General features: G+C 47.1%; 10 protein-coding genes across 10 annotated transcripts; 6 read left to right on the top strand and 4 right to left on the bottom strand.

The window, feature by feature from the left end:
• Window positions 1-156: 156 nt before the first annotated feature.
• Window positions 157-1,235, top strand: FPOAC1_005785 (uncharacterized protein; the record flags this gene model as incomplete). Its single annotated transcript, XM_044850298.1, has 3 exons — window positions 157-596; window positions 648-820; window positions 868-1,235. The coding sequence occupies 3 exons, from the start codon at window positions 157-159 to the stop codon at window positions 1,233-1,235; spliced, it is 981 nt and encodes a 326-aa protein (XP_044709008.1).
• Window positions 1,236-2,538: 1,303 nt separating this feature from the next.
• On the top strand, window positions 2,539-4,080 carry FPOAC1_005784 (uncharacterized protein; the record flags this gene model as incomplete). Its single annotated transcript, XM_044850297.1, has 1 exon — window positions 2,539-4,080. The coding sequence occupies one exon, from the start codon at window positions 2,539-2,541 to the stop codon at window positions 4,078-4,080; it is 1,542 nt and encodes a 513-aa protein (XP_044709007.1).
• A 702-nt stretch (window positions 4,081-4,782) lies between these two features.
• FPOAC1_005783 (uncharacterized protein) lies at window positions 4,783-6,148 on the top strand (the record flags this gene model as incomplete). The annotated part of the gene is made up of 4 exons (XM_044850296.1): window positions 4,783-5,177; window positions 5,229-5,346; window positions 5,403-5,452; window positions 5,506-6,148. The coding sequence occupies 4 exons, from the start codon at window positions 4,783-4,785 to the stop codon at window positions 6,146-6,148; spliced, it is 1,206 nt and encodes a 401-aa protein (XP_044709006.1).
• Window positions 6,149-7,315: 1,167 nt separating this feature from the next.
• FPOAC1_005782 (uncharacterized protein) lies at window positions 7,316-11,144 on the top strand (the record flags this gene model as incomplete). Its single annotated transcript, XM_044850295.1, has 8 exons — window positions 7,316-7,582; window positions 7,635-8,018; window positions 8,065-8,132; window positions 8,182-8,680; window positions 8,732-8,907; window positions 8,956-9,080; window positions 9,800-10,640; window positions 10,805-11,144. 8 exons carry the CDS (start codon window positions 7,316-7,318, stop codon window positions 11,142-11,144), a joined length of 2,700 nt encoding a protein of 899 aa, XP_044709005.1.
• Window positions 11,145-12,125: 981 nt separating this feature from the next.
• On the bottom strand, window positions 12,126-13,499 carry FPOAC1_005781 (uncharacterized protein; the record flags this gene model as incomplete). Its single annotated transcript, XM_044850294.1, has 1 exon — window positions 12,126-13,499. The coding sequence occupies one exon, from the start codon at window positions 13,497-13,499 to the stop codon at window positions 12,126-12,128; it is 1,374 nt and encodes a 457-aa protein (XP_044709004.1).
• Window positions 13,500-14,313: 814 nt separating this feature from the next.
• Window positions 14,314-15,555, bottom strand: FPOAC1_005780 (uncharacterized protein; the record flags this gene model as incomplete). Its single annotated transcript, XM_044850293.1, has 1 exon — window positions 14,314-15,555. One exon carries the CDS (start codon window positions 15,553-15,555, stop codon window positions 14,314-14,316), a length of 1,242 nt encoding a protein of 413 aa, XP_044709003.1.
• Window positions 15,556-17,185: 1,630 nt separating this feature from the next.
• FPOAC1_005779 (uncharacterized protein) lies at window positions 17,186-18,670 on the top strand (the record flags this gene model as incomplete). Its single annotated transcript, XM_044850292.1, has 1 exon — window positions 17,186-18,670. The coding sequence occupies one exon, from the start codon at window positions 17,186-17,188 to the stop codon at window positions 18,668-18,670; it is 1,485 nt and encodes a 494-aa protein (XP_044709002.1).
• Window positions 18,671-19,683: 1,013 nt separating this feature from the next.
• On the top strand, window positions 19,684-21,189 carry FPOAC1_005778 (uncharacterized protein; the record flags this gene model as incomplete). Its single annotated transcript, XM_044850291.1, has 4 exons — window positions 19,684-19,747; window positions 19,801-20,339; window positions 20,397-20,471; window positions 20,518-21,189. The coding sequence occupies 4 exons, from the start codon at window positions 19,684-19,686 to the stop codon at window positions 21,187-21,189; spliced, it is 1,350 nt and encodes a 449-aa protein (XP_044709001.1).
• A 73-nt stretch (window positions 21,190-21,262) lies between these two features.
• On the bottom strand, window positions 21,263-22,345 carry FPOAC1_005777 (uncharacterized protein; the record flags this gene model as incomplete). The annotated part of the gene is made up of 1 exon (XM_044850290.1): window positions 21,263-22,345. One exon carries the CDS (start codon window positions 22,343-22,345, stop codon window positions 21,263-21,265), a length of 1,083 nt encoding a protein of 360 aa, XP_044709000.1.
• Window positions 22,346-22,859: 514 nt separating this feature from the next.
• Window positions 22,860-23,582, bottom strand: FPOAC1_005776 (uncharacterized protein; the record flags this gene model as incomplete). The annotated part of the gene is made up of 1 exon (XM_044850289.1): window positions 22,860-23,582. One exon carries the CDS (start codon window positions 23,580-23,582, stop codon window positions 22,860-22,862), a length of 723 nt encoding a protein of 240 aa, XP_044708999.1.
• Window positions 23,583-23,593: the final 11 nt, after the last annotated feature.

The raw sequence follows: 23,593 nt of genomic DNA, 5'->3' as shown, positions 1-23,593 counted from the left end.
GGTTTAAGGCTGTACTCTATTATACAAGAGAATATACCAGGAGATGCAAATATCAGGGGTTGTGCACGCGGCCATGATATATAAGTACTGCATCGGCCGTTGTCACTTTGAACCAACCATTGGCCTGCTTTGATCCCTTCTGACATAGACATCATCATGAAGCTCTTTGCAACTCTCAACTTCGTCACTGCGGCGCTGGCTGCTAGCCGAACAACAGCGCCTAATGGATGTATCACGGTCAAGAAGGGAGGCCAATTCGGTACTATTCAGTCTGCGGTAAACTCTCTTTCGACCACTGCCTCTGGAACTCAATGTATCTTCATCGACCAGGGAACCTACAACGAACAGGTGCTTGTTCCTGCACGTAGCGCCCAGCTGACCATGTACGGATACACCACCGACACAAGCGGCTATGCGGGGAACAAGGTCACCATCACGGCGAGAAAGAGCCAAGCAGATGGCCTCAACAACGACGGAACTGCCACGCTTCGCGTCAAGGCTACAAACTTCAAGCTGTACAATGTCAATGTTGCCAACACATATGGAAAGGGCAGCCAGGCTGTCGCTCTTAGTGCGTATGCCGACAGCGGTTACTAGTAAGCATCATCTGCAATATGCATTAGAGAGTCTCTCTAACTTCCTCACAGCGGAGTTGCCCTCACTGGATTCCAAGACACCCTCCTCGCCAACGAGGGATACCAGCTGTACTCTAAGTGCATGATCGCTGGTGCTACTGATTTTATCTTTGGTCAGCGCGCATCTGTCTGGTTCGAGAAGAACGACCTTCGCGTGGTCTCTGCCTCAGTCGGCTACATCACTGGTAAGACAACAACAGAATGTTTCAGAAAACACCACTAACGAATGTAGCCAACGGCCGAGACTCTGATTCCAACATGTCCAACTATGTCTTCAACAACTGCAACATCGCCGCTGCTGCCGGTAACAACGTCGCCAATGGCGCTTACTACCTCGGCAGACCCTGGAGGCAGTACGCTCGTGTGACATTCCAAAAGACCAGCATGAGCGCTGTTATCCATCCTGCTGGATGGTCGATCTGGAACAAGGGTGAAGAGAACACTGCCCATGTCCAGTTCAATGAGTTCGGCAACACAGGTGCTGGTTCTACCGGTGCCCGTGCTTCGTTCTCCAAGAAGCTCAACTCTGCGGTTCCTATCTCCACTGTTCTGACATCCAGCTACGCTTCCAAGGGCTTCTATGATGCTTCTTACATGTGACCAAGTCAACTGTCGGGCAAAGTTCGGATGATAGTTGCTCCTGTAGAGCGATCCCAAGATGCCTTCATTCACTGTATATATTGAAAGTCATTAACATAAGTGGTTTCTAAAACTCGGTCATGTAGATTAAGCTATCATACATTTCAAATTTTGAGATTATTCAAACTCCTTGTTCATATGCTAAGTCTAGTGTAATGTTATTTGTGCTGGCCACGTCATATAATATATTTGAAACAAGGCTCTGCAAACTCAATTACTGTCTGCTAGGTTTCCGGAACAAAATCTTCCGCAAAACAATGAGGTAGATCATATCCATTAAGAAGGGGAAGAAAAGTTTTTCCTTTTAACAGGTTCGAGTAATAGTTATTGTCCTAGACGAGAGCCCACCCGAAACTCATTGCATGGCCTGGGCTGAACTAAAGTCAGCATATCTATTGACGAAGGATCCTTGTCAGTCCTTTCACCAGAATAAGTTAACGGGTGATGTATATTCTCCTAGGAAGTAGAAGCACGTAGGCGATGACTAATGGAATGATCAAGTTGGTACCGGTGGCACCGTTTTGGGCTTATGACTCTATCGGACAGAATCTACCTTTGATGAAGTTGATTTCAAGGCTGTTGATGATGTCTATTAGTAGGAGATTTACATCTCTCAAATAAAATGGTCAAAAACTTATGATGGTGACTGGAAAGTAACCATAAACAGAAGGTGTCGATGTTGACAAGATACTAGACTAGCCTCCGCCTTTGAGAGACCAGACCCACCACGCCCAATCTCGACATCCGCCCTTCCAAGACATGATGCAGAAAGATCAATCAATGGCTACTAAACATGATAGATCCAACACACCGTAGTTTAAACCGTAGATATAATTTTAGTCTAATACCAATCCACTTGTAAGCATTGTATAGTTCACATGTCATGCCAAGGCGTGAATATATCGAAGCTAGATCAACGCGAGAAATCGAGATGCCTGAACTAACAAACATGGCAAGGTGTAGCTTTCCCGAGGGTCATGTTCAGTAACTGGGGTCAAAACAACATCGATGATTGTGACAAATTATTATCTAATGGTAATTGTATTTGAGATTTATTGACTCCACCGCATCCGCCTTTCAACGACAAGATTGTAAAGCACTCATGGCACGCGAGAGTCTTCAGACACGATATTCGCCTCTACATATTGATAGGGTTCGAGTTTCGCTGTGTCGCCCGATTCAAAAACAATAAAGGATTGATTCATCCCACCTATCTCTTTGGTTGCTCGTTCTACTCTTGATAGATACCTCTCTACGGATCACGATGGAGTTGCACATTAAACCAGATCCTCAACACGAGGTCAACGAGTCAGCACCCTCAGCCAAATCTCTACAACACGGCCCCGAAAACACGGGCACAGAACTTGAAAGGGCTCTTCATGGCCGCCATCTCCAGTTCATTGCGATAGGCGCTGCCGTCGGCACAGGTCTTTTCATCGGAACAGGAAATGCCCTGGCAACAGCTGGTCCCGTGTCACTTCTTATCGCCTTCATCTTCGTTGGAACCTTGTTGTTCTCCGTTATGACAGCTCTTGGTGAAATGGCAGCATATATTCCCGTCGCCGGTGCTTTTACCACGTATGCGACGCGCTTTCTCGACCCTACATTTGGCTTTGCTATGGGTTGGATTTACTGGTTCAGCTGGACAATCACTTTTGCTCTTGAACTAACAGCGGCTGGCTTGATTATCCAATATTGGGAGAAGGATCTTAATATCGGAATCTGGATTGCTGTATTTTGGGTACTCTTCACTGCAGCCAATTTCATGCCTGTTCGTTGGTTTGGAGAATTCGAAATGTGGTTCTCTAGCATCAAAGTCATCACAATCATCGGTTTTATCATATTTTCAATATGCGTCAACGCGGGTGTCGGAGACCAAGGGTATCTCGGTTTCAAATACTGGAAAGACCCAGGTGCGTTCAATGAGCACATCATCGAAGGCGATACTGGTCGATTTATTGGCTTCTGGTCAGTTTTGATTACTGCAGGCTTCAGCTATCAGGGGTCCGAGTTGGTGGCTATCGGGGCAGGCGAAACGAAAGATCCCCGGAAAACAATTCCTTCAGCGATGCGCTGGACCTTTTGGGGAGTGTTTTCGATATTCATCGCCACCGTCTTCTTTCTCGGTTTGAATATTCCTTCAACTGAAAAAGGCCTCCTCAGTGAATCACATGATGCCTCAGCATCCCCTCTTGTCATTGTCGCCCAACTGGCCGGGGTTCCTATTCTGCCATCGATTCTCAATGCAGTATTGTTAACTGCTGTTTTGACTGCTGCCAACTCGGATGTTTATTCCAGTAGCCGAATTCTGATCTCTCTTGCCGACTCGGGCCATGCGCCTGAATTTTTGAAGAAGACAAACCGATTTGGAACGCCATACAATGCTGTCGGTGTCTGCGCAGCTGTTGGGTTCTTGTCATTCCTCAACCTGTCAAACAACGGCACAGTTGTGTTCAACTGGTTCCTGAGTATCACCTCTGTTGCAGGGTTCATCGCCTGGGCTATCATTTCGCTCTGTCACATCCGATTCATGAAGGCTCTTTCGCTACAAGGCATACCTCGTACTAGTCTGCCTTATGTCGCCCCTCTGCAGCCATATTTATCTTGGTATGGCCTGTTTTTCAGCTCTCTGATCATAATCACTAGTGGGTTTGAAGTGTTTATTGAATGGGATACCAGCAAGTTCTTTACGAACTACATCAGCTTGATCTTATTCCTTGTCATGGTTATTGGTCACAAGTTGTTTTTCAGAACCAGGACTGTACCGCTGAATGAGATGGACCTCATTACAGGAAGCGAAATGTGATCAAAACCGTATATACACGGGATAATAGTCATTTAAGATTCAATATAATTATTTTCATGTTTTACTTATGAGATATCATGAACCATTTACTACATTGTCAACAGTCAATACGTAAAGTCGGTTATCACTGTGGTTCTGCTGCCTCCCAAATTCTTTCAATATCAACATGAGAAACCGAATTCCTCAAACAATTATTTCCTTTTTTATGATAATTTCTCTGTCTATCCACGCGTCATCAGCAATCTACCCTGAGACCTTTTCTTATCTCTCTTGATTGTCTATACCATGAGTGTCCACCAAGACTTGGAAGTGGAGAGGTCTTGATACGATACCACCAATCAACGCGACGTATCTCAGCCGAAGATGCCGATGCTGAATAAGCACTTTGGCCCTGGTATCTCCCGTCAGATCGGGTTTAGATCTGTTTGCTTCTTGACAACAAGTCATAAACATCAAAGATCCTGCTTGACGGGACGTTATTGTGATGATTGGGGGCGTGTTGACCCAGATGACTTCACAGAAACAGCTGTTGCTGCTTAGTCTTGTCAGCGTCTTTACTCCTGCATTCTCGGAAGCTACGGGCCTCAACCGATGCCCCGATTATGTTGCTAGCCATGGCGAGTTACATTGCGAATTCTTTGTTCAGCAAAACTAATTAATATCACAGCACCTTTAGTATGGCTTCATTCGGAAGATCGCTTCATGCCGAGCGATCTCGCAGCTCATGTCTCCAATACAATCCCCAAACTTGATGGACAGCCAATCAGCGGTCCATCTTCACTTGAACTAGAGAATCTTGGAGACCTCAATAGCTATGGTGGTGAAGAAGTTGCTCTTACTTCTAAGGAGGACCCTTTGACATATCCACCTTGGATTTTAGGCGAGGCTCCCGATGCCGACGGAAAGATCCACGACTCTGTGCCTTGCGCCGTGATTTTGGTAGAGAAAAGTGACATTGACGTCGACGCTTTCTACTTTTACTTCTATTCTTTCAACGAGGGACCAAATATCACTCAAGTCCTGGAGCCAATAAACCACTTGGTTGGAGATGAGAACTTATCATCCGGGATGCACTTCGGCAATCATGTTGGGGATTGGTTAGTAAAGTCTGCGTTGGGGGTAGAGATCAAACTGACGCTTCTTCCCAGGGAACACAACATGGTCAGGTTCCACAACGGTACCCCTGTCGGTGTATACTACAGCCAGCATGTCGATGGCGTCGGCTTCAAGTGGGACGACTCAAGGATTAACATAACCGATGGTAGAGTACGTCAACCATGACCGCTATTGAACCTGTGAATTTTTGCTAACTGAAGAAACAGCCTGTGGTATACAGCGCCGCCGGTTCTCATGCCAACTATCCAGCCGAAGGGTAAGCTTTACCTTTGCCCGCCTCTCTTGTAGACTATGCTAATTATAGTACAGTCATCAACTTCACAACGCAGCCATGTTCGACTACTGCGATAAGGGTAAGATATGGGACCCAGTCCTGTCAGCCTACTTCTACCGCTTCAATTCCGATACCTTCACCATTACACCGATAATCTCACCTTTGCAACCATCCGCGACAGAACCTGCTCAGAATCTGACCTCTTGGTTTGACTTTATCGGCCACTGGGGAGATATCAAATATCCGGACTCTGATCCTCGTCAGGAAACAGTTCCTCATTTCGGCCTCAAGCGCTTCAATTCTGGGCCAAACGGTCCACGCTTCAAACACCTTGTTCGCAAGGGCCTTGTACGAGATCACCCGCGAAAGATGGGTTGGAAAGAATGGGGCGTTAGTGTCTTCATGGCGTGGTATCCCTGTTGCATCAGAGGCTGGAGGTTATGGAGATCGTTGGGCATAATGGCGGTCCTGATGTCGGCATTTGTGCTTGCAATCATATTTGGAATCAGGAACTATAAGACTTGGAGGCAGAGGATGGCCTATACCAAGCTGGGTGGAGATGATATAGCTATGAATGAGATGGGGGGTCAGGAAGAGTCTGTGGAATCGTCAGATTCCAATAGTGACGATGAAGATGACTATAGACGAGATAGATATGAGGCGATGTTGAGAGGATAGATAGATCAGTTCTTGCTCCTTTGCAATAGAGATTCCATTTTGTCGACAATATTTCTTGCCTAACATATCCATAGTGCTACAAAAGAAAAACGTCATTCAACTACACCGTGAATCCACTCTAGGTATCTATGGGTGGGCTCTTTTCAATAGTTCACATTTACAAAGGACAAAAAGTACATACAACAGCGGGGATTCGCTGGTCGTCACCGACCCAACTACTAATCCGCCCCTTACCAGCTTGACTATGGGAGAGCGGACGGGATCCCGTATTTTCTGGTAGGTATGGTCGTATGTATAAGATGAAGGACTAATTGTATCTCATATAAGCAGTAGCAATATAACTCTCGTCGATAAATTCGATACTTTGGAGAATGGTGTCGGTTATCATACCAAATAGACTTGCTAATCTCCTTTTAGTATCTCAATCGTAATTCGCCATATGCAATTATATCAAATCATTCCTGTAGAGATCACGAGGCCTCTGTTAGTGGCTTCAATTGCGCCATGTGATGTGATTTGAGAGGTAACCCAGATTCAACACTGACGCTGCCCCAGTAAGCGAACGAGGACGCCAAACATCAGGTTCCAGGATCCACACGTTGCCTCCAAGTTTGAGGGACGTCTAACGTTGGATAGAAATGACATTCATCATTTCGTTTTGTGAACAGAACATAGAAATTCTACTTGATGTGACTTTGGAGAGACCGGTCAAGATTCGATGGATATACATGATTTGTATTATTGTGGTTTATCTATCTAATTTGAAGATATAATGAAGATTGTTACTAACACAGTAACACTCAGCTCAAATCCACACTAATACAGTCATTATCACCTAGGTAGGTAGTTTTGGCAACCGATTCACTGTATCACTTGACATGACACAGTAAAGGGCGTTGGATTGCGGGGTCTAGTTACCACTTGGATATCGTCGGCTCGGCTTCAACAAAGATAAGCCGCGGGCGATCTACAACCGTGACCCCGCATGACAGGATGACTTGGAGACGCTTATCAGGTCTTTATGCAAATTCGTAACACAGAGACCTCCGTCTTTCATACATCAACTAGACATCTTCACATAAATTTCATTGTAAGCATACTGACTTTCCATTATCGGACACCCAAAGCTAACCCCTCATCAGATCGTTATAGACCAACCTAGACAAGATGGCAAGCTACAAAGAAACAGTAGCTGCAATACTGCAAGAGCGTGATATCGGTCTTGCCAAGGTCGAGCCCAAGCTGCAAGGAATCCCACATGAGCTCCCTCTCAATTCACGAGACCTCCCTAAAGCAGTCTTGACTGCACGCGAGATAGAGATTACCGAAAAGTACTCTGTCACAAAACTTCTAGACGTCCTCCGAAAGAGAGAAATCAAGGTTGAAGAAGTGACCCGTGCTTTCTTGCGGAGGGCTGCCTTGGCTCAAGTTGCGGTAAGTAATCTACACTAAAGATAGGATGCGGTACTGATGATGGTGGTGTTAGACCAACTGCGTGGTCACTCTCATGTGGGATGAAGCTATTGAACGCGCCAAATATCTAGATTCGTTACCTGAACCCAAAGGCATGCTCTTCGGTCTGCCAATTTCGGCTAAGGAACATCACGGTATGGTCGGAAAGAATGTGACGACCCATGCGTCTTTTGTAGCATGGATCAACAAGGCCCATGGATCCAACCTTCTTTACGACAATCTATATGACGAAGGCTGTGTCTTTTACGTACGAACGACACAGCCTCAGACAATCATGCATCTTGAGACTAGCAGCACCATATATGGACGAACTGTAAACCCATTCAACCGCAATTTGACGCCTGGTGGTAGCAGTGGAGGTGAAGGAGCTCTCATTGGATTTCGAGGAAGTATTCTGGTAAGTGGCTCCTCTGTCAAGCATATTTCTTCGCTGACATGGATAGGGTGTTGGTGGAGATATTGGTGGTAGTATTCGTTGCCCAGCAGCCCATAACGGAATCTATGGTTTCAAGTGAGTGCCCAGATCTCTTTAGCATCGGTACATGCTGACATAGTCATAGACCGACTCTCAAGCGGATCTCAACCATGGGTGCACGATCTATCATGATTGGAAAGGAAACCGTGTCTTCAACAGGAGGTCCAATGGCTGCCGACCGCGAGTCGCTTGAACTTTTTATGAAGGTAGCCCTGGCATCCAAACCATGGCTCATCGATCCCTCTCTTACCGTCAAAGAGTGGACACCATACAAATTTGATCGACCTTTGAAGATTGCCATTCAATGGTGGGATGGTGTCGTGCAGCCCCATCCGCCTATGACCAGGGCTTTGAGAGAAGTGGCAGAGGCTTGTCGTAAAGCTGGTCATCAAGTCGTAGACTGGGACTGTGAACCTTTGGATCATGCAAAGGGCTGGGAAATAGTCTCAGCATTATACTGGCCCGATGGAGGAAAGCAAGCATTGGATCTTCTCGAAGCAGCTGGAGAGCCTGTTCTTCCTTTGACAAAGTTCATTATAGAACAACCAAGCGTAAAGAACATGAACATGCACGAGTTGTGGGAGGTAAGTGTAACTTTGGCAGTTCAGTTAAACAGTCTCTAACCTTTGTATCAGCTTTGCACCAAGCGAGACGACTATCGCGCGGCATATGCTCGCGCCTGGACCTACACGGGTAACGACGACGGTAGAGAAGTCGATGTCATTTTGTGCCCACCTTATTTTGGAGCAGCATCTCCCCATGAACAGTCACGTTACTGGGGCTATACGGCTCACTGGAACCTACTGGACTAGTAAGTCTTTTCTTTTGGAACCCAAGTAATTCACTAACAGTACCGCAGTCCAGCAGCAGTTTTCCCAGTAACAACTGTTGATCCTTCTAAAGACCCCAAGGATGTCAACTATGTCCCCAAAAACGATGATGACAAGTTTGTATACGATCAGTACGATCCTACTACGTTTGCGGGTATGCCAATTAGTCTGCAGATTGTTGGGCGAAGGCAATATGATGAGAAGGTTCTTGCTGCACTTAGAGAGATCGAGCACGCCATGGGAAGAGTGTAATCTTACCAGACTATTCAGAAGCCCCATATATCAGGCAAATCTACAGGCAATTGTTCATCTCGAGTCACGGTCCAATGATCATTATAGTAGATATAGTCAAAGAAAGGCTATTTGAAATATAATTGTAAATTTGACAGACGCTATTGATGGCATCGAACATTCCTAGAGGTGTCATAGCTTATCAGTGCACCCCATCCCTGTCGAAGGATCTGGGTGAGCATGACAGCGTCAGCCCTAACTCACGGTATGGCCAATCATACAAGAAATACACTTTGGGTATGGCTTAACAAGGGTGTTGTCACTTGTTCTATTCTGGTAATTCTCACATAAGACGGCCTTTTAGCGGTTCCCCCGAGGCCTCAGTTAAAAATGATCAACCTATAAGATAGAGACCAGTGGGTTTGCTAATTAGATAAATAACACAATTCTCACTTTTGTTGTCTATTGCTATAAAGACAGCACTTTGATGTAACCGATCCTATATCCACTTCTATTGTCTGGTTCTGAACACGCATGAAAATAACTCTTGTTCTAGGTCTTTCATCTTCCTTCATAATCTATACGGAATACCTTTTTCAACTATGTCTCAACCAAGAACAATCCTGATAACTGGCTGCTCAGATGGTGGCCTTGGATCTGCATTGGCACTGGCTCTGAAGCCGTTCGGATGGCGAGTCCTTGGATCAGGTCGAGACCTTTCAAAGTTAAAGGCCCTTCAAGACGCCGGCATTGAATGCATACAAATGGACATCAACTCCACTGAGTCCATCTCAAAGGCCACAGACGAGGTCAGGAAACTCACTGGAGGCTCGCTCGATGCCCTGGTCAACAATGCTGGTACAGGATACAGCATGCCCATTCTTGATGTTGATCTAGACAAGATCCATGAGGTTTTCGAACTCAACGTCTTTTCAATCATTCGAGTGACTCGGGTCTTCTTACCACTTTTGATCGAATCTTCGCATGGCGGTATGCTCATCAACAACACATCTGCCTCAGGACTGCTCGGCGTCGGTACTCCATTCCAAGGCGCTTATGCAGCATCCAAAGCAGCGGCAACTAGCTTGACTGAAAGTTTGAGACTGGAACTTGAGCCTTTTGGCATCCGAGTCATCAACCTGTTGACTGGGGCTGTCAAAACAACATTCTTTGTCAACGCGCTTGGTGCCAAACTACCAGAGAACTCCATCTACAGCATCGCCAAAAACGAAATCGAATCAACAATGGCTGGAAATATGCCAGGGATCGTCAAGCCAGATGCCGCGACGTGGGCGAAACAGGTGGCCTCTGATCTCAGCCAGCCCAAAGTACCACATCTGGTCTCAAGAGGCGGCTCGGCAGGGACAGCGCGATACGCTACTCTTTTCCCAACTGGTACTTTTGATAGCCTGATTAAGAAGTCAGGGGGTGTTGATGTTTTAGAGCGCAAATTGAAAGACCAGAAGACAGATTCTAAGAGCAAGTGATGCTCCACGACAAAATTTTGAGATACGTGTTCTTAGTTTATTGCCCGTTGAATCATTTTTGTCTATTGTTCGATAAGACCTCTGATTGTATCTCTATCAAGTGGAGGTATCATTTCATATAGTCTACCTGTAGAAACAAAACTGTCCATCATGTTTAAAGACAATGGCAAGTCGTAGCAGCCGAACGAGTGCGGTCGTCCGAATATGATAGCGGCCTTCAATTCGAAGCCATCAGGCACAAGATCATGATCCCAGCTGTAAAAACGCCTTTCACGGTTCTTGATGAAGGCAAGAAAGTCCCTGGCGCTCTTCCGGTAGCATGCTGGAGATATTTGTTTTCCCAAAACCTTGATCGCATGGCTCTCAAATGCCGAGGTCAAATAGTCGATCATCTTTGGATCGTCGAGCGATACCGCGACCGTCTCCGAATCTACGCAAGGATGAGTTTCTTTGTTACTTCCCTCGCTATAGGCAAGTGGTATCCACATGAGACCAGCTAATATCGTCTTGATATTGTGACAGTGTTTTGTTGACACCAAGAATTCAAATGCTTTCCGTATCCACATCTTACCGGCCGACATTGTAGCCAATGTAGCAATAGACTGTATGTTTTTAGGAAAGCAATTAATCTTCCGAAAGGCTTGAGGATTGATAGGCATCATCAGAGTCTTAATACTGTTGTCGATCCATATAGGTTCGAAAGCTGGCAACGGTATCATGAAACGTGCTGCGTGGCTAAGTTCCAAAAATGAGCCTGTCTCCAATGCGACATCCCGAGACTCGAAGCAAGCCCTCAACAAGCCAACTGGGGCCTCTTGTTTTCCACGGAGCCTGATGCTCTTCCATCTCTTGTGGTCAGATGCCCAGATGTTATATGCAGTGTGAAGGTCTTGATGTTGTGGGAGAGCAGCTTTCCAAATGAGCAAGCGGATCTCAGACGGGAGTTGGGTAAATAGAGTAAAGGATGGAGCTGAGGGTCTGTCTCTTCCGGAATACAAATCACAGAAGCATTCGGCAGACATGGTGGCGATTTTGGTAGGAATTCGAGGCCTGTGGCTGGAAGCAGACCAAAACAGATAACAAGATTGACAAGAATCAAGACATCAAGAGGTGGGTGTTATATTTATATACCTGGCGTCTATAAACTTCACCATGCTGGAAATGTCAACAGTTATAGTTTACAAAGAGAAAAAGCAAGAATATTCTAGACATATTGTAGGATGACTTTGATCTTCTTGTTGGTTCAAAACGCAGTGGTAAGGTTATTAGGATGTAAACCTTGAGCCAATCGTCGCATGGTTGCTGAGTGATTGTCTTATATGGTCTTATTTACTTAACCTTAATCTATCACCGAGGAGATATCACTAGTAACGCCGCGATCAGACTCATTTCCACCATATGGTTTGCTCTTAAAAAGTATCATTATGTATAAAAGTATATTAAATGTTCATTACATGAAGCTTATCTAATCTTGCAACTCATTATTCGTGGTAAATGGACAGGATGTCGGTAGAGTTGTCGTAGTCCACGCCGCACTTGTCAGTGAAGCCAGTGAACTTGTCAACACGAGCTTGAACGTATTCCTCAAAGCTATCACGGGTGCAGCTAGTTCCGGGGCCATCCTCGCAAGCGGGCAGGGGCTGGGGCGCGCTGTTCACCAGAACACGGTAGTACTCTCCGTCTTCGTAACCATAGCTGCCGGTGCAATTCAGTCGCTCAATAGCAATGTTGCTCAAGAATGGGAGGATGTGTGAGCTCTTCCAGGCGCGGCGGTAGTTGATCTTGGTGAGGGGCATGGTGTCGTTGATCTGGGACTCGCTGCCACCAGGCTCAGAGTTGTTGAAGAGACCCATCGCGACAAGGACCATGGGAGGCAGCTCTCGGTGAGTGAAGCTAACATAGAGGTCTTCATCAGAGTCGCCACTCATGAGCAGATCAGCGGTCGAGTTGAGCCAGGGCATGCCAACGTATCCAGAAATCTCGTTACCGTAACCAGCGTTGTAGTGGTATCGGACGTCCTCGGCGTATTCCCAGCCTAGCCAATCATCGGGGGTGAAGAGCTCCAGGTTACAGAAAGGCGACTTTCCACGGACAACAGTCTCGTACCCACATAGCTGCTGCATTCCGAAAATATCGTTGATGGTGAAGTTGAAGTCAGATGCGAGAGCGTTGAAGCGCTCGACAATGGGTTTGGCGTACTTCTCCTGATACTCAGAAGACTCCTCGCTACCGGTGGAGCCAGAATAAGCAGGGCAAGCCTTGTAGGGAGTCAAGCTGTCGGCGCCAGACTCCTCGGACTCGTAGATTTGCTGAACCTTGATGGTTGTGTCGTCGGCTTGGAGACCCCGGACAAAGGACTGAGCGGACTTGACAGTTCTCTCGGCGGTGGAAGTCCACACCTTCTTGGGCTGCTTGAACTCGGGGTATCTGAACTCAAGGTCAACTCCCAATTTGGTAGCCTCAAGACGACCGAGGTTGGTCAATAGGGAAACTTCGGCGTCAGAGATGGGGGCCTCCCAGTCGGCAAGGAAGTTTAGGTAGGGAATCTTGGACCAATCCATGCCAGTCTTGTTCTCGAGCTTCTCGACAAAGGGCTCAATGTACTCCTCATAGTCGAAGTCATTGGCGTAAATGGCGGCATGTCGCACCAAGTAAGCGGCGCGCTCAGCTGTGCAACCCTGAGGCGCATCTGGAGAAGCGGGAGGATCTTGAGACTCGAAGTAAGGTGCGATTCCGGTAAGGTGATGCAGAGGGTTGAAGGTGTACTCGGAGTTGAGAGAAGCTGCAGAAGCCTGAGCTGCGATAGGCAGCATGCTCACAAGAGCCTTACTCAGAGTTGTGGTTTGACGGGGCATTGTGAATAGTCAACGGTAGTAGTCCAGATGCTCTGAGGGTCACAAAGTAAACTCAATTGACTATCGACAGATCTGTTATATCCTTATATCTCTAGTTTTATTTTATTTTCTTCTATATGAGATCATTGGTCTCAATGGTAGGGGATTGTCTCCATGTCGATTCCCGTGTCCTTGACGTCACAAGCATAAATAAGATCCACGACTAAACCTGCCTGGCGTGTCTTTGTTCCTTGCAGAATGTCTCTGTGTAATGTTTTGATTGGGTGCGGAGATTTGAGGCTCCATAACAAACACATTGGCAAAACCGTCAGCCGAGGCCGCATTATCCGAGCGGGTGGACTTGGCGGCTCAAAAATCAAGAAATACAACCTCATCGTGATTCAAGGTAACGCGTACATCTCAATATTATTAAACTTTGCTTCGTTCTTGGACGAATGCCCAGCTGTTGTCGAGTCATATGTTTCACAATGGGACCAACACATAACGGACTCGGCCTCCTCTGCATCATACTTAATCTCCTTTTTCATGCATTAGACCAGCTTTCAAGTAGATCTTTGAGATATTCAAGCCTTTTGAGATCCACTGATTGTGTCACCGTCTCGTTTCAAACTCTTAGGCTTAAAAACTGGGACATCAACTGAATACAGCTTGTGGCCTAGCGTCATCATCGACAGACACCATAGTCACATTGATTCTGCCATTCTGTTACTAGATATTGCAGTAAAAATTGGTTTCCTAGTAGCAAATGCTAAGCAATCGGAATGACAGCAATTGAACGTACTATGGGAATATTCCAGCAGCCATAATATTCCAACTACTTGTTAATCTGGTCTTTCGCAAAACGCCCCCAGTACTCACGGTATTTAGTTTCTTTCATCAAAAAGGCCTCAAGATATATCGCAACAAACCACTGTTGGGAGACGTCCTGAATCTCACGTGTTATATCAGTCCAACCGCTTTCCATCTTGTTCTGCGCCAGCTGTACAACATCTAAAGAATGGCCTGCCCATCGACCAAAGTACATGTCTGTAAAATATGAACGGATCTGAGCAATGTCGGATGCAGTAACGCTGAAACCGTTGGTGAATATTTTCCTGATTTGGTCTTTTGGGTTTCCTTTAAAGTTTTGTTCTGATGCTTTGTCATTTCCTGCTTGCCATGTAATGAGCCATATGAGTAAGATATCCAATGTGAGCCAAGGATTTCTAGTGAGTGAGACAGTAACATGCTCAGAGATGGTACAGTCTTGAACAAGGTCCATTCGGATGTATTCGTTAGTGGTGAAGTCTCGAAGGTACCACTGCTTTTCGTTGTCAAGTTCTCCGGGGGGTAGGCACAACTCCATCAGCAGGTGAAGGCTTTTCGAAATACCACTCGACGGTAAGATTCGGGTAAGTTCTTGGAAGTAAGGAGGATCAAAGTCCGACGAAGTCACGGAAGCATAGTCGCGCAACAAATTCCGATTCCTCGCTTGCTTTAGAGCGTGAAACAGATGAGGGTTCTGTAGAATCACCATCTCGCGGACTGCATCTCGGTTTCCATTCTGAGGTATTCGAAGTACAGATTCCTGGTCATGACTAGCCTGTCGAAGAGCAAGCAATTGTCTACTACCCGCAAGGAACATCGGTGTGTCCACCCAAGATGATAAACGACGAGAGTGGTGAATAGTAGTCACCGCTTGGATCCAGAGGTTTCGACAGCAAAGCCCGAGGGCGATGTGGTCAGCTGGCTGAAGGTGCAGATAGATGCTGCTTATCAACTCTGGCGGTAACTTCTCTATTGGAGAGGGTGAAGCGAGACGAGTGTGCTTCTTGAGTGCCTTGCCAAGCTGTACTAAAGCCAGGTTCTGCGAGTCTATAGGGGGTCTGTAAAGTAGATGAAAGGCGTCGAACGAGCTGTTGAGGACACAGAAGCCCTTGAGGCCGCCGATGGACTTTCCAAACTGGCCCTGTCCTAGCCAACAACTCAAATCATGACTCGTTTCTAATCTGACGCGTTGGTTACGGGATGGCGCCGAGATAAACCACCACTCGAGGCCGAACATTCCTTCGCACATGATGGATATGCTGAATGTTGTTTATGATGATGTTCTCAATGTTAGGCAGAATGTGAGATGGAAACTGCTATCTTGCCGTCAGCATTGGTGCGGAGAAGGAGAATATCTGGCGTCTCCAACGCGACGCCTACAAGCCTCCGTCAGCACCCCAATCTGACATGACGAGAGCAATCCAGAATGCTTTCCATTGTAGGTATGTCATGCTGCATTATGCCAGGTTTTCAGTATTATCCCAGCTGTGAAAAATTGTGTTGATTGTGTTTCGGACTTGGCAAAATCAAGGCCCTGGTATTAATATTTTTTGATACGACATCCACGAATTATTCTACAATGATTGTTGATGCAGCTTTATTAGCTTTCGCAAAGTCTGTGCGCCTGTCACCACTTGGTGGCTGCTTATTTCATGTCGTCATGTCGTCATGTCTGTCATTGGTGTAGGGTAGTCAATTGTAAAAATCGCAGAGTCAGATTCGGCACAACATTGAGACGACATCACGTAGGATCAATTATTGAATTGAGGCTTGGAGGCTTACGCGTCAAGTTTAGTTGAGATATTGTGGTATGATTCTCGCAGACAGTGCAGGTGTGGTTGATGCATGATGTTGACACTTTTTTAACGCGTTGAAGCAACCATCAGGACACTGAGTGGGCAACGACAGTGCCAGCATTTGAACAATTGTCGCGCTGTGAATAGAGTTCTTTATAGGGCTGATTTGGTGGATAGAATTCGCTTGGCAAATCGCCAATTTTCATCTTGACAATCAGTTCTCCACTGATAACTGTTGTAGATTGCAGACTTGGCGTTGCGACTCTAGAATGGAGAGAGAGGAGAGGAGAGGAGAGGAGAGGAAGTTGGTCAGACTTGTTGTGAGTGACTTTATGCAGTCCCCACAGTCTGTCTACAACACTACTAACTGTGCCACGTTTGGCTTTCCAACAAAACCTTGGCAGGGTCAGACTAGAATTGAGGGACTGTTTGGATGAAAATCAGGAATATTGAACCTGATGTGTTTGGACAATTGCCCCACGTGCGATCAAAAGTTGCTGATCTTAGGTTCAGACAGAATCTTAGATCAGTGGCTTTATTCCCTAGTTAGCTCCCTAAATTGAGGTACCTAAATTTAAGATGTTAGCCCTGATTCTCTGACTGCCGGTCTCATTTATAGCAAGCAGTCTTGGTGGGGGTTTCGCTAATTGTGGCGCAGCTAACCAGCAAAACAGCATTGACCAAGTAAATTTGAACTGGGACCTGGCCTAGAACAATTTGGCGACATGGATGGACTCTCGCCCCCTCTCCCCTTAAAAAAAAGTTAATGAATGGATCGTGATTAGGGGGACCTGGATCCAACTCTACTGTAACGCTTCCTTCCTTTCAGTCCTTCGATTTATTCTTTCTATCCGCTCTTTTACCGTTGGCCTTTTTCCTTTTTATTATACTTCTCCGCCTTTTCCACTACTCGACTAGTAGTCTACTCGTCACTCACTGTCACACCTCAATCTAGCAGATTGTGGCCCAGCAAAACAGAGACACGTCCTCTTTCTTTCCCTCCATGTGAGGTCCCCGAGCCTCCTCTACCTCAAACGCGACGTCGCATATCCTCCCCCGCCGAAGCGGCCACTCGACGTCAAGATGCGCATCTCCAACATGCGTCTGCCCAACAGTCTGCGCAACCTGAGCGTGCGCTTGTCTCAAGTCCGAATCCCACATCCTCACCCGAGGCGCATCATTCTCTATGTAATGATAACCGCTATGATGGTCGGTATGATTGTCATCTTCACCATGAGCGATAGCCTCTTCGGCCCCAAAAATACCGGCTTCGATCCTCTGCTCTCGCGAACCAACGATTACCGTCTGCTCACCAGCCGACGCAACAACTTGGGCTTCTACAACACCATCAACGTCAAGAAGACTGGTCAGAAGATTATGAATCCGACCCTTCTTGAATTGCCAAAGGGTAGCAAGCATGACTTTCTCGTCATTGCCCGCGCTCCCCACGTCGACCAAGATATCAAGGGCAAAAAGTACCGACGCGCCCAGCAGGTCGCCACATTCGTTAGCCTTACCTGGGATGCGTTCGGCCGGCCCGAGCTCACTGCGGATAACGATTGGCATAAGATGCTTGTTGAGGACTTTACAGAAGCCCAAGGCCCTGAGCATCACTGCAAGCGACAGCCCGACATGGATAAATACATTGGCCCCGAAGACATGAAGCTCTTCTGGAGGAAGAACGGCACTCCCATGCTTATCTTCACCCACCAGGTCAACGACGAAAACCTCTGCGAGGGCATGTACATTGTCGATGCCCGTGCTGCTGTTCCCGAGCTCGTCAAGCAAATGGGCAAACACGCAAAAGAACTCCCAGCCATCGAATTCGACAAGCCTATCCTTCTCCGACGCCAACCCCCCGAGGGCGAAGAATCCGATGCTCGATATCAACGCGAGAAGAACTGGGCTCCTGTCTACAACCCTTTTAGCGACGACGATGACGAGATGATGTTCATGGTCGAGCCTAGCCAGCTTTACCGCTTCAACTCAACCGAAGAGCCTGTCCAGAACATGGACGCCGAAGCCGAGTCTGCGGTCGACGAGCCCTTCCCCCCCGATCATGAGGGCAAGACATGGCACTCAGCCACCCAGACCTGTATGAACGACGTTATGCTCACCGACAAGCGAGTCCACCAATCGACGCCCATGCTGAGCTTGACCCTTTGCAATCGCGGGGCTTGCGAGCCTGCGGCAAATAACACGGTCATCATGGGTATGGTGCAGATGCGCTACGACCCTCCTCAATACACAAACACGTGGTACGACCACCGTATCGTTGTTTACTCGCCTATTGCGCCCTACCATATGATGAGCGTCAGCAAGAAGCTCACATATCACGGCGAGACCAACAGCAAGTACATCTGGACTGGAAGCATGGTGTATCACGGAGACCAGCCAGCGCAACGTAGCCACGGCTATCTCGATGACGAGATTCTGCTGAGCTTCGGTATCGGCGACTCAGCGCCAGGCTGGCTGGACATCAAGGCGGAGGAGCTGATAATTGATCACTATTTCTGCCAGGGCGCAACATCGGGGTACAGGGAGAGCATCAAACAGCATTCATCATGACGAGACACGAACAATGTAATTGGTAATAGAGTGGCATATTAATTTTGCATGGAGTGTGTTACATACAGGCATAGCATGTTTATATAGATAAGATACAAAGAGAAGAGATCAAGTGTATACTCAACTAGGTACCTTGGGATATGGAGTTTGGGGTATGTTAGACAAAGAGGCCATCTAGAGAATTGACTGATTCCGACTACTACTGTATGTACAATCACTGATGTGACCCCTGAGGTTGCTGTGAAACGCCGGAGAGGACCCTTGCTTCACTCTCAGGTAAGAATTAATTTCCAGACGATTCTTGGCAAGGAGTGAAAGCTCTTTTCTTGCGGAGAGGGTCAATTCCGAGGGGTCCCAGCGATTCTATTGCTAGCCGGGATTAAGAGATTGGCAGCTGGTCTTGATTGGTGCAAGCGTATAGAGCAACAGGGGACGGTACCTACCTGAGCGGCCGTTTACTCAGGGAGGTAATAGGGCTGAATGATTTGAGATAACAGCTCGATATACTGACAAGTCATCCTTAAAGACTCTACATTGACGAGACTGTCAGCTAGGTAGTTAGGTAGTTACTTGTTGATCGACTGTTCTTAATCTCCTTTGTCGTGACTATCAACACAGTCGTGTCATTAGATCCTATAATCTGTCATCACACCGCCAACTATGAGGCTTTGAAGTAGGGGTTCAGATCCTTTTCCGTCGGGTAAGCATCGCTTAGAAATGGATACTGCTATCTAAACGTGACAAAAAAGGACACAATCCTACTGTTCAAAAGTTCTACAAACAAGGTCTAGAGCTATACTACTATGGTAGAAGGTATTGCCATTATTCATGTATGTGCATTTCTCGTATCGAGGATGACAATGATGACGACTCAATTGTGGCGCATTCTAAGGGAACTGCTGGGCTAGTTAACACAGCCTAATAGGATCACAGGTGTTGATCCTTCTGCTCCGCTCTCCAAGCTTACTTACGCTCCTACGGATCGTGCCTGAACGAGACGCAAAGACGCAAACATGGTTAACCGCGGTGGAAGAAGTAAAGCATGCAGAACCTGCAAGCGAAGGCGCGTTAAATGCGGTACTTGTGAACCACCTACTATTTTAGGGCATGTTCACTGACACTCACTGGAGACAATGGCAAGCCACATTGTCAAAGATGTGACAAGGCCGGTCTAAATTGCGAGGGATATGTGATATATGAAGAATTTGTTGATGAGACAAAGAGATTCTCTACAGACAAACCTACAGCAAAATCTAGGGAACTTCAATTGCAACTGGCTCATAAGCAGCAACAAGTTCACTATCTGTCCCCTCCGCTCATCAACGAGAATGATATAATTCACGCTCATCTCCTCTCGAAAATCGAGGGAGTCATACCATTAATGACCAACCTCGAATCACTCCCCTCCCCTACTTCGACACGCCCTCTTGCTATACGGGCTCTGGCAGCGGTTTACTTTGGCAAGACCAACTCTGACAAACGTATCTTTGACCTGGGTACAAGAGAATATGTCAAGGCGTTAAAGAAAGTGCACACGGATTTGTCGAGCTCAACGACTGCCCTGGAGTGGGACACGTTGGTGAGCGTGCTTTGCCTGTGCATGTTTGAGACTATTGCTTTTACAGACAAGAATGGTTGGTTGAGACACTATGAGGGAATCTCTCAGCTGGTATGAAGTCTTGATATTTCTCAACCTCGGATTCTCACTGACTATGGTCCCATGTAGGTCAAGCTGAGGGGTCCGTGGAGGCATCGGACACCTCTAGACCGAGAGCTTCTGCGACAATGTCGCTTCGAGATTGTAGGTCTCATCCAATGTCCTAATGAGCCGTAACTGACTTGAAAAGATTGTGTGCGCGCTGATAAAACGCTGCCAGTGTTACCTTGAAATGGCTGATTGGCAAACCATCCCCTGGCCAGATGATGTGCCAAAGACCTCCAGCGACGCTCTCCACGACATATTCGCCCGTGTTCCAGGTCAACTTCATGACGTGGATATCATGGAAAGAGGTGAAGTCGATAATGACTTTGTGGACCACTTGCATCAGCGTGTTGAGACAACCCTTTCAGATCTTGAAGACTGGGGGTTACTTTACCATCATCCCCGTCCTCTGTCAGGCTCGGTACCAAAAATTGACGACACCCAACACACTGTCAAAGATAAAGCATTACTTGCACTCCAGAGAGCTATTATCCTTTGCATGTCAGATCTCTGTATGAATCTCGGAATCCCATTAGTGGCTGAGGTACCAGTTGTCTTGGAGAATCAACAGATGATTAGAACGTCTATCGCGATTGAGATATGTCAACTGGCAATTTCATGTCTAGGCGAAGGGTCCACAGGGACAGAGCCACTGCTGTTCATATTTCCTCTGCAGATTGCATGTATGAACTTATTAGCGGGAAGCGCTGAGCTGAAAATGGCTGAAGGGGTTATGAACGATGTTATTGCTGGGACGCATGGGTTTGAGATTGGACGAAGGCGAGAACTGAGGTCGTGGAGACTGGATTGCTCTTGATATTGAATTTCTGTAAGATCATATTGAAGTACCTGACACCGGTTGAAAGCAAAAGATAATACCCCCACGGGTCTCAGAGGGCCAGGATCATGAGCCATTCCAGCTTGGCTACCTTCTTCTCATCCTTCCCTTCTCTCTCCCCTGACTTCTTCTGCGACTTAGCTATAGCCTTGTATTGCTTCTCCAGTAGCCTCACTCGATCCTTTTCCACTTCCTTCAGGTCCTTCGCCCGTCTTTTCTCAATCTCGCGAACCTTTTTGTCGCTCGCCACCTGCAACTTCGCATCCGCCTTTGCATTTATTTCCGCGATCTTATCCTCCAATCCCACAATCTTGGCCTCATTCTCAATGCGAATTTCTGTATCCGAGTCGTACCGCTCTTCGATAGACTCGATTGGGTAGTTGTACTTCTCAGCTGCCTTTTCGCGTTTATGGTTTCGCTTGTCCGCTTTCTTCTGCTTTCTCTCTTCTTTCTTGGCCTGTTTCATCGCGGCTTGCTTTGCGCTGACACGATCTATCACGTTGTTGCATTTGACTGGAGGCTCAACATCGAACGACAAGGCCTCGACGCGATGAGCGATCTCTTGAAGCCTTTGCAACGGCTCAAGGCTTCTGGCTGTGGCCTTGAGTCGTCGCATAACCTCTTCATCCTTCACAATCTCAATCTTCAAGCCCTTCGGAGCAAATGTTTCGCGGTTCACTCTTTCCAGGACCCTCTTAGGTCTGATGTATGCTGTGGCGGCTGTGGCGGTACCAGCAGCCAGACCGAGGCCCAAGGAAACTCCTTGACAAACGGGATCAGGCACGAAACCTAGACCATTGCCGGCAATTTGAATGGCCTTGAGAGGTGCGGGCTCAGCAAGGGCAATGTTGAGAGCATCAACGATAGCCATGAACTCGGATGAGGAGATGCCATACGAGTCAAGGACAGGAGGGTATGCCCTAATGAAAGGGGGCGTAGCTTCCAGGCCACCTCCGATTGAGGATGAAGGAAGGACAATAGGCCGGGATGAAGACGTGGTCTGTTGCGAGATGTGGGACATGGTATCGTGTTCTTCATAAGTTGGAGGAGGTTGCTGGTGGAGATGATTGTCCCCATACAACAGTGCTGGCGCAACTAAAGATCGCTGCTGGGGGTTTTTCTGATCAGAATACATGTTTTGTATAGGCTCAATCGTTTGGGAATATCGAATGATACAAAAGGATGAAGAACAATACGTGGAAAGGCTGGTAGCTGGCTTTTTATCTCAAGAGAGAGAACGCCCAGTGGATAACTGTCTATCAACACTTACAGTAACTGACAAGAGGTTATTCCCAATTAGGACCATTGCTCGAGATGGAGGTCATTCAGGTCAGTACCAATGAAATCAGACGCTAAACCGCAAAAGGTTGATTGTGCGAGCAGTGCTGCGCCGTCTTACAGCCGCTAGATAGCTGACAACAGTGGCATTGATCGACAGCCTCAACCATCCCAAAGGTAGTTGATTGCTCGACAACAGTGTGGTATCTGGACATCCGCTTCCCAAGAATAATTGGGGTGGATTGAGTTTGAAAGGCAGATAATTCCAAGGAGATCGGCGAAGGCTGCACATAAGGAGAGAGACTCAAACAGCATCACGTTCTTGGGCGGATTCAAAATGGGCTTGGAGTTAACTAGACAAGTCTTGACTCTTATCCTTGCAATTTCCTGATTGTAGCAGGAAGTTTCTCCATTCCTTCTAAGAAAGCTCCAAACTCGCCTTTGACCTTTTCCATATCTTCATCCACATCATCCGTCCATCGATGGATATAAATTGTCTTCATACCTACAGCCTGCGCGCCTCTCAGGTCATACGCATGCGCTGCTACCAGAACGACTTCTTCTGGCAGGAGCTTGACGAATCGTAAAGCCTTCTTGTAGGCCTCGGGGTCCGGCTTGTACGTGCCCAGTAACTGGCTTGAGAAGAGCATGTTGAAGTTCAGCCCAGAAAAACGAGTGAGGTCGAGCTGCAGGCGTGTAGTGCCGTTGGCGTGTACAAAGACCTCGAGGCCGAGCTCATTACGGATGGACTGGATTGCTTGTCTAACTTCTGGCCAGGCTGGCTGAGTATGCCAGGCATTGATGAGCTGTGTCTTAATTTCTGGGTTGAAATGCTGTTTGTGTTCTGGCATTTGATCGAGGACATTCTCCAGGACTCGGATCAGGGTGTCGTCAATATCCTCGGGTTCGAGTTGCTGAGCAAGGCGCTCGCTATTGGCAATGAAGTATCTTCTACGCCATTCAAGAGCGAGCTCCGAGGCTTCAGACTTGGGAATGGTGGAAGGCAATGCGTTAACGACACTACTGTGCCAGTCAAGGCAAGTGCCCATGAAATCGAAAAAGACTGCCTTCACTTTACTTGGGCTTGAAGACATTGTATTCCGGT

The sequence above is a fragment of the Fusarium poae genome, chromosome 2 (genome assembly GCF_019609905.1).
Source record: "Fusarium poae strain DAOMC 252244 chromosome 2, whole genome shotgun sequence".
Classification (NCBI taxonomy): Eukaryota; Fungi; Ascomycota; class Sordariomycetes; order Hypocreales; family Nectriaceae; genus Fusarium; species Fusarium poae.
Note: the sequence above shows the minus strand (reverse complement) of the source record. Positions and strands in the feature narration are given on the sequence as shown.